Below are 10,024 nucleotides of genomic sequence, written 5' to 3' on the forward strand. Positions count from 1 at the left end.
TACCTGTTAAAACAAGTAATAGGTGAGCGGCAGCCAAAGGTATGCTCTCCCCTGAGAACTCTGGTGGCATGCCAAACTACCCCAGGTAAAAATGAGCGAAATAGAAGTAATAGTTCTTGACATGAGCCATAGGTAAAATTCTAACCCTCGGAAGCACCATTAGGAAACTTAGCTGAATGTATGGGCCTATGACCTGCAATTTAAGAATTGCCTACTGACAGATGTACCCTCTTCCTGAAGTCTTCAACAGTGGCACCCCCAAGTCTCTCCTGGGCACCAACTCTGGCGTTGCGCCTGTGAGACTACCCCCACCCCCTGCATCCTCCTGACCACACCCTCTGCTGTGACCTTGCCCACTCGCACAGCCGAGATTGAGAACACAGCTTGGAAAGGGACACAGACTGGGTCTGGGTGGATGACTAACAGCGTGAAGTTCTCTCCTTAAGCCCAGCAGCTCCAACCAGTTTCTCCATGCAAATTGGTTTTAAAAGTTTTACAAACACACAAAAGCATACAGGCCAATACCCCTGGCCCCCCATGTGTACACCGAGCTGCCTAAGAATGTCTAAATTGTTTCTCTAACATCCAGCAGCAGAAGAGGCCCAGTGAAGGGCACCACTGGCCAGTCTTGGGCAGCAGGGGATTTCTGAACTGGCTGCCAGGAACCATGGAGAGCCTGGAGAATTGAACCAGCTACGGCCATCTTCCCACATGCCCTTGGAGGCTTGGGACAGAGCCTGTTCTTTGTTAGAAGGGCACTCTTACCAGGGTAAAGGAGAGAAGGACATGATATCACAAGGGAAAATGCAAATTATGTATATCTGCATGGCTGCCTCCACTAACAAAAGCCCCCTGAGGCCAGGCACAGTGTCTTCGGTGTCGCTGGAGCCAAACACACAGCCTAGTCCATGGTCAGTGTCCAGTGAATAGGTGACAACTGAGCCTCCTGCATCCATCACCAGACTCTGCCCCATGCTTGCCCTTGGAGGACGTTCTCTTCCTCCCTGCCTTTGCTAGGGCTTACCCTCTACCTGAAGTCCCTTTCACTTTATCTTAAATATCCACCAAGTCCAGCTGCAGCCATGTGAGAGGCTGCTTTGTTGCAGATAGCTTCTCACTCAGACTTCTGAGAGAGGCAGCACTGTACCCATTTCACAGATGGGAAGCAGACTCAGACATTCAATGGGAAGTTCGAGGTCATACTGCTAAGTGGCCGAGCAAGGACTCAAACCCCGGTCATCTGATTCCTGGCCCTTGGCTCCCTGTATGTATTTCACTCGTTGCTCAAGATCCTTCTCCGAGGCTTTGCAAAGGGTTTTATGGCCCTCCTCCTGCCACATCTAAGGAATGAGCAGGAAGATCTGTATTTGATGGAATTATTACTGACACTAAAAGTTAACATTCAACCCTGGGAAGTGGTTCTTCCCTGGCAAGCGTTTCCTGCTCTAACCACTGAGGCCGGCACTGGTTGCTGGGTTGTTTGCTGGGCTGGGGCCTTTACAGCTCTATTTACAGTTCACTAAATGATCTCAACTTCTCGAAAAGCTGGTTTTTTCTTCTTGGGAGGGGCTGACACTACCCTATATGAGAATTCCAAGGTTGCTACTGCCCTGCCTATCTGGAAACACTTCTCCCCTGTCCGTCACTATATAAAGGTCTGGATGTCTTCAGTGAAGGGCTTTGTGGCACAGCTGCCTCCCCAGGACGTGTGATTCGAACCCCTACCATGAGGTTTCTCGTCCTCTCCAGCCTGCTCTGCATCCTGCTTCTCTGCTTCACCATCTTCTCCACGGAAGGTACCTCTATCCCTGGGGTGCTTGGCCCCGAGCGAGAATTTCAGTGTCTGGGAAGGTTGGAGTCAGGAAATGTTGGAGGGCTGGCCCCTGGCAGGCAGTCCTGGGATCTTACTCCTGAACCGATTTCCACCTCTACCCCCAGTGGTAGCACCAAGGGTGGTTTGGGAGCTTTAGACCCACAATCTCCATCCAAAGCTCCAGCTCCCCCAGACGCACAGACAAGCTATGTAAGAACAGTGTGCTTGCCATGAAACACGTAGCCTCCCAGCTGGATGGCTTTATGCACCAAGTCTTCCTTAGCTAGAAATTCTAGAGCCACTTTGATGTGTTGTATGATCCTTGGAGCACAGTAAATTTGTGTTGCATGAATGAATTAATTCATCAGTAAGCTCTCTGCGTCTGAACACCCCAAAACTCATGCACAATAGACACCTGTGGTAGGTTGGATGTGGGGCATGTCTGTGTGTGTTTAGAAGTGGGGGAGATAATCCACGAGCCTCTGTGGATACAAATATTTATTTATCTCTCCTTCCCTTTTTGATCATATAGCTGAGTATTTCTCTTGCCCAACCCTCTAGAAACTGCCTGCTTTTATTCTTGTTTTAACAGTTATGGTTATTTTAACATTTACTGGAGTTGGGGGATAAGAAAATAAAGGGGTGTAAACACCCATCATTTCACGACGTAAGAACAGCCATGGCTGACATTTTCCAGTATTGCACAAAAGCATTTTTTGTAATTGATAAATCTCTGCGCATTCGATGTCATATCTCTCTTATTTATCACCGTTTTATTGTATAATCACCAGAAATAACTTACGACTTATGATTGGAGTTCTTGTGGAAGCATTTATACCAGAATGTCAACAGCAGTTATCTCAGAACAAAAGATTATAGGAAGTGTTCATTTTCTAAAGTTTCTGCAATGAATATTGCTGCTTATATAATATGGAAAACAGTGGTTAGAGTTCCTTATAAACATAGTCCATAGCAATGCATATCAGACTGCTATTTCAGACTTGTTAGAGGTGAGCAGCATTCCTTTAATGACAACTCAGTGAAAGGGAATATAGAGTTTCCTGTCCATTTAGGAGTATCTCCGGCAGGTTTTCCCAGGTGGTGCTATTTAATATTTTTTAGGTATAACTTGCCATCAAGTGAATGTGCCATGGTGAATTTATATGCTTAGACCTTCAGCTGGTTCATAACCTAGACTAGATTGCTAAAGGGAGATTCAGTGTGTCAAAAGGCAGAGATGCTTTTTAAAAATATATATGTAGTGGTTGATTTGAGAGAGATTTGTTCCACTTGTTTATGCATTCATTAGTTAATTTTTGTATGTGTCCTGACTGGGGATCGAACCCGCATCTTTGGTGTATCAGGATGATGCTCTAACCCATTGAGCTACTCTGCCAGGGCTCAGAGACACTTTTGAATGAACTGTTTCTCAGACAAGAGCATGAAGAAGGCATATTCTGGGGACGGAGTATCTCTTCACACTGACTGTTATTTCTGAAAACCAAATCCCCAGATCTGTCCTTTTCCTGGGCCCTCCTGTAGCCTGGCCTATGCTCGGTTTTCTGGAATTAATATTTCTGAGCCCTGAGCCCTGACCCGTGACAACTGAAGCTTACGTCAGCCACTCCTGCCCAAATCCCATGTGCCCCCAAACATGCTGAGAAAGGGTCTCTGCCTCTCTGTGCCCCTACAGGAAAAAGGCGTCCTCGGCAGCCTGCTAAGGCCTGGAAAGGCAAGCCCTGCTGTCCCCAAATCCCTAATCCTGTCCTGGGGACCCGGAAAGGTAAGCGCCTCACCCTATGCAAATGAAGGGAGGTTCCCAGGAGGCCCTGCGTCAGCCTCCCCACCCCCATGCCTGGCGGCATCAGGCACTGGTCTGGAGGGACCATAGCAGACACGGCCTCGGTCTCCCGGAGCTTCCAGTCCAGTGAGGCAAATTGACCACCCCCAAAGTCAACAGATAATCATTTTGAATTGAGTATATTCTGTCAAAAGAAAGGACAGGATGCAATTAGGAAATGGGAAGCAAAGAGGGCAGAGGGGTAGGGTTCAGGCAGGGGAAGGTGCAGAAATGGGGCCTGAGAGGGGCCAGAGGAAGCTGCAGAAGATGAAGGGTGGGGTGTCTGAGGTGCTCATGGAAGCTAGGAGCCAAGGCAGGGCGGTCTTGTGAACTGGCACGAGGTACGGTAGACAAGGCATGCAGTCTGGAGAGTCCCAGCGTACAGGCAGGCAGCAGAGCCGAGCTCCGTTCCTGGGTGAGGTTCAGCAGAGCAGGGCTGCCTCTCTCACAAGGCCTGGGGGCCACTGGGTGGTGATGAGGCCAGGCCCATTAAGAGGCTGCAGGCACCAAGCTTCCAGCACTGGGGCTCCAGGCCAGGGGGTTGACTGATACCTGGCTGGACCAGGGTGTGAGGGCAGTAGTGCTGGACTTCAGCTGGCCTTGGGTAGGAGGGTCCTAGACCTGGGACAAGCACAGTCCTTAGTTAGGGAAAGCTGCAGTGCCTGGAGCCAGCAGGGCTGGACACAAAGCCGGGGCTCCTGCCCCCACTCGCTGCAGCATAGGACCGACTAGGATCTGAGAAAGCCCCCAGGGGACGTGGTCATGCTCCTCGGGGGTGTGGCCTTGACCAAAACTGGAGTTTCTGACCCCTCCCAGCCACCTAGAGTCCTGTGCACCAAGGGGAAGCTCGGGTGTCAAGGAGAGAATGGGAAGGAGGCTGCATGGCTGCCTCAGGCCACTTCTCTGGAGAAGGTGACAACCTGCCATCACATCCAGCAGGAACTGGGTAAAAATAACCGGATCTCACACGCAGAGGGACAGTGTGAGGCACCTGCACTCCCGGGCTGGGCGGAGGGCGAGCGCGCTGATGGCTGCCTGCCCTACAGCTCTGCTCCTGCTGGAGGCCCCAGCCTAGCGGAGGAGGAGGCGCGTTGTGAAATAATAAGGCAAATGTCTAGGGAAGAGGGGAGCAGAGTCCATCCCCAGAAGGAGAACAGGGGTGCTCCAACCCTCCCCTCCCCAGACCACTCCCCAGGGTGAACTTGCTCAGAGCAGGAAGGAAAAGAGACGGTCAGGACCTGCGCCCAGGCGCGTGCGCACATGCAGGCCACAGGAAAAAGGCAGGTTAGCTCCCGTGCGCCGTGTTCTGTTCAAGGGCAGGGTTCTGTAGTTTCAACACTTTAAAATAATCCAGATCCATGGCTCGCAGGTTGGATTTGGATTTCTTTTAGTGTATATACTATTTTAAATTCCACTGCAGAAATTTGCAAACAACTTAGAACAAGAAGAGCAAGACGAACCTTTTTATTGGGACTTTATCGTGCAATCTCAGTTAAGTCCTTGGAACCACCCTATGGAAGCATTGTCAGCATTCTAAAGATTGGGAAACTGAAGCTCAGAGAGAATCTGAGGCAGAGCCAGAAACCTGCTGTATCCACCTCTTCCCACTATGAGGAATGACCTCCTCCTGACCAGGGCAGGCTCCAGCCACACAGTCACCACGGCGTGTGGGCATGCACATGCTCCCCGGACGGGGACTTCCAGGGAAGAAAGCACCCTCTTGGTTGGAATATCTGCTCCACCCCGTGCTGAGCCTCAGTCTCCTCGCCTGGGAGAGGGTGTGATAATAGACTCTACCTCACTGGGCTATGGAGGGGAGTCTGTGGGGCCACATCCACGAAGCCTGGCACCAGCCTGGCCCCTGGTGACCTGGAACACGCCCTGCTGTTTTGGAAGGAGGAAGTGTGAACTGGGCCAGGACGGCTGAGTCAGGAGAGCAGCGGATCCCCACACTGAAAACTGAAGCCTGTGTGTTCTTGTCCAGGATTGCTGGCCCCACTGGCCATCGTCCTTGGCGGAGCCGACACTGGGGCTCCCTCAGCGCCGTGTAACCAACAGTGGGGGTGCTGGGGTTCCAGGTTCTGAAATCCAGCCTCGGGCCTTCAGGTCACTGACATACGAGAGTCTTTGGAAAGAGAAAATAACCCAGGGTTGGTTGCTGGGAAGATGTCCCTGGGCTGACACCAGCAGCGACACATACATGGTGGGGATCAAGCTCAGGTGTCTTTCCTGAGCATTGCTTGTATGTAAGCACTGTGCTAGGCCCATGGGTGTGACAGGAAGTGCAGGCATAGGGTGCTGGGCCAGTTCAAGAAAACCATCTTCAAAAATCAGTGTGCTGAGTGGCCAATGGCTGAATTTATATATATTTACCAAATTACCAGGGGGAAAAAAGCCTTTTCTCTTTGAAAAGTTTATAGAAATCTGTGTAACAGCATTGTCACGGAGGCAATTTTTCTTCAAAGAAATGTTCCATCTGTGAATTCTGTTAGCACTTGGGCATCAGGCTTAGGCTGGGTCAGACTGACAGCTATGTAGGCCCCACTGGCCAGACGGTCTGTCAGGCCCCCACGTCCAGGTGCCCAGAGCCTGTCTGGTAGGCCGCCCCACCCCCGTCCAGATGCCCAGAGCCTGTCGGGTAGCCCCCCCACCCTGCGTCCAGGTGCCCAGAGCCTATCGGGTAGCCCCCCCCCACCCTGCGTCCAGGTGCCCAGAGCCTATCGGGTAGGCCGCCCCACCCCCGTCCAGGTGCCCAGAGCCTGTCGGGTAGCCCCCCCACCCTGCGTCCAGGTGCCCAGAGCCTATCGGGTAGGCCGCCCCACCCCCGTCCAGGTGCCCAGAGCCTGTCGGGTAGGCCGCCCCATCCCCGTCCAGGTGCCCAGAGCCTGTCGAGGAGGGCCCCCCTCCAGGTGTCTCAAGGCTATCAGGGAGGAAGCTCCTGCAGAAAGCTGGTGAGGTCTTGTGAGGAGGCCCCTAGAGCCCCAGGGGGTGCCTGACTGCCCCACAGACTGCCACCCTCCCTGCTTTAAAGCCCAGCAAATTGACTTGACCCTCGGTGGGAGACAGGAAGTAGAGGAGCACAGGGAGATTCTTCCCCACCATGGGAGTGTCCCTGCTTTCAGGAAGGGGCCAAGACTGCAAACAAAAAGTCTACCCATTGAGGACCACAAGTGTGTCAACTTGCAGATTTTGGCAACTTTGGGTGGTAACAGGGTGAACACAAAGGCTCAGTACAATGATCCAGGAAGGGAGGAGTTGGGAAAGATGGCCAGCCCATGCTGCCTAATGGACCAATCAGAGGGGCTCAGATCAGTGGTCTTCTTCCTTGCAATTGTATCCATTAGCCATAACAGCATAACAAAACCCTCCCAACTTTTGTGGTTCCAAACAGTAAGCATTTATTATTTTCCATGAGTCTGCAGGTTAACTAGGCTGTAGGCTAGGCTCTCTCATTCTTCCAAGGGTTGGATGGCCGTTCTGCTGACCTAGGCTGGGCTGTCGCACACTTGGGTCTGTCATTCGAGGATGGTCTCAGTTGGGCAACTGGGTCTCTTCCACATGGTCTCCCATCTTCCAGGAGCCTGGCCCAGACTTGTTCACATGGGGCTGTGGAGTCCCACCTCTGTGAGTGGTAAAACCTATGGCCTCTTGAGGCCTCACAACTGGCCCAGATCCATCTCCACTGCATTCTGTTGGCCAAAGCAAGTCACCAGGCAACCCCAACTTCAAGAAGCAGGGAAACAGTCCCCACACCTTAACAGGAGAAGCTGTGAAGTCACATTGCAAAGGAAGGGTGGAGAACTGTGATTCTATTTGCAGTCAGTCCACCACAGTATTTGTTGAAGGAGATGAAGAAGAGAGCGTAGGGTCTGAGGGTGTAGACAGGAAGTAGAGAAGGAGCAGTCAGTAAACATGGTCCATCGGAAATGCTGGTGCAAAATTCTCATAATGTGACATTAGCATAAAAGAGTAGTTTGTACTGTGTATTACTGTGATTATCACACTGGGAAGGCAAAAGCTCTTTCAAAGAGGGAAAAAATATAGAAGGGAAACGATATCGATATTAGCACTTATTTATGATTAAGATACAAGACTGTGAATGAATTATGACAACTAAATGCATTTTTAATATATTCAATAGTTAGTGGTAATATAGCAATTACTGCATAGCACTTACATCTGCTAACTCATTTAGTCCTCATAATGATCCTATGAATTAGGTACTGTTACTGTGCCTGTTCTTACAGATGAGAATGCCAATGTACAGAGAGGTTAAGTAACTTGTTGAAGGTCACACAGCTAGTAAGTGGTAAAGCAGCTCTACCACATGATATGACTCTAGATTCTATGTTCTAAACTATCATACTGCCTTGTATACAGTAATAATCTGGGAACAGGAGGAGAAAAAAAGAATAACATCATTACCATAACTTAATAACCCTCTCCTTCGTGTTTCCTTTGTTGTTTCTTATGCAAAATATTTGTCTAGTTTTATTTTTATTGTACTTCATTTTTTTAATTTTTAAAATTAATATTTCAGCATCATTTTTCTTCATGTTGCTGTATAGTCTTCATAATCTCAGTGTTTTGTCACTATTGAATATTTCCATCATCAAGTTCCTTTACTAATTAACAAATTTTCTACTGTAGGGTATTCAGATTGTTTCCCAAAATTCTTTCTGCTATTAAAAGCAAAATGATGAAGAATAACATAATGCATGCAACTTTTTTGTTTCTTGTGGATCATCCCTCCCATAAATGGGACTGGTTTGTCAAAATACAGATGGGGCTTTGACACACACATTGCCTGAGAGTGCCATCTGGAAGAGGATAGCTTGAGGGGTCTGTGGGTCTACAAATGCAGGTGAGCAGACCCTTCCACCTCGGCCATCAGAAACAGGCCTCCCAGACCCCTCCACTTTACCAGACCCATCCACTTTAATGGACTCTGCTCATGACAGAGCCCACTGAGAAGGTAAGCCACCTTCTCTCCATCTTCCACTAGTAAGCCAGATTTTTCACTGAAGGAACTGAACTAGCCTCAGCTGGTCATGCTTGCCGTGAAAGGACCACCCTGAGCCCTCAGGAAGTAGTGTAAAATATGATTGTGCTTTGATATGTTTAAACATCTTTGTGTCTAGAATTGAATCTTAATTGTGTTTTCCCCTCTCTCCATCCCTGGCTCTGCCTCGCTCTCTGCCTCTTGCCTTGCCTTGTGGCCTATTGCTCCTTCCCAGGACACCGCAGGAGGAACTGCAAATCATGCACGGTGAAGCGCCTGTCCTGGGTGGTGCCAGGGGCACTCCCACAGGTGTAGTGTTTCCAGAACAAGGCTCAGCTCCGGAGTCACCCAGAAGCTTCGGTTTTCAACAGGATTCTCCCCTGGAAGTGAGACTGATGGCAAAGATTCCATCTTCCCATGGAAGCCTCTGCCCACACACCATGGGTTTCCTCTCTTAAAGAGATAGTATTTCTCACATATCATGTTGAATTGTTATTATGCTGCCTTTTAGGAGAGCCTGAACCAGAATTTAAAAACTAAATAAAATAAAAACCAGAGCTTGGAATGACTGTCTTCTTGTGTGTCCTTGAACAAGTAACTTAGCACTCTGGGCTCATGGGGGCTTCAGAGGTAAAAATTTGGTGAGCAAAAAATGTCCAGGGGAGACAGACCCCTTTCGTCACTCTCACCAACAGCCTTCATTCACCTTTCAACCTTCGTGGCAGTGAGCTGGGATGTTGGAAGGCTTCAATCTCTATCAGCAGGGGCCCTAGAAAAGTTCCAGAACTCCACATCTGGGTCCCAATTGTGCCACCAGCCATCAAATTACTGGGAACCAAGCTCAACCCCCACCTGGTTTTAGTCTCCACCTGGCCCCTCCAGTGCTAAGAGTCAAAATTATACCATTCCGCCTGACCTGTGGTGGCGCAGTGGATAAAGCGTCGACCTGGAAATGCTGAGGTCGCCGGTTCGAAACCCTGGGCTTGCCTGGTCAAGGCACATATGGGAGTTGATGCTTCCAGCTCCTCCCCCCTTCTCTCTCTCTGTCTCTCTCTCCTCTGTCTCTCTCTCTCCCTCTCTCTCTCCTTTATAAAAATGAATAAATAAAATTTAAAAAAAATTATACCATTCTACCACGACACGTAGCAGCTATACATTCAGAGACTTCTGAGCCTGCTGTGGTGCAAGGTAACAGGCACCCAGAGCCGCTGACCAGGACTGCAGAGGCCGGTCATCTAGCTACACCTAGTCCCTAAGCATTTGCATCTGATGCCCCGAAGGAATCCCTTTCTAAGAACATTCAGATAAATAAGTAAGCAAACGCAATGCACTGCACATTCTAGTTAGAAAGTCCATGATAAGACCCAAG

General features: G+C 49.7%; 1 protein-coding gene across 1 annotated transcript; it reads left to right on the forward strand.

Moving 5' to 3' along the window:
- Positions 1-1,503: 1,503 nt before the first annotated feature.
- GPR15LG (G protein-coupled receptor 15 ligand) lies at positions 1,504-9,224 on the forward strand. The gene is made up of 3 exons (XM_066349018.1): positions 1,504-1,796; positions 3,507-3,596; positions 8,891-9,224. Exons 1-3 carry the CDS (start codon positions 1,727-1,729, stop codon positions 8,968-8,970), a joined length of 240 nt encoding a protein of 79 aa, XP_066205115.1. The 5' UTR covers positions 1,504-1,726; the 3' UTR covers positions 8,971-9,224.
- Positions 9,225-10,024: the final 800 nt, after the last annotated feature.

Source organism: Saccopteryx leptura, chromosome 9 (genome assembly GCF_036850995.1).
Source record: "Saccopteryx leptura isolate mSacLep1 chromosome 9, mSacLep1_pri_phased_curated, whole genome shotgun sequence".
Taxonomy (NCBI): domain Eukaryota; kingdom Metazoa; phylum Chordata; class Mammalia; order Chiroptera; family Emballonuridae; genus Saccopteryx; species Saccopteryx leptura.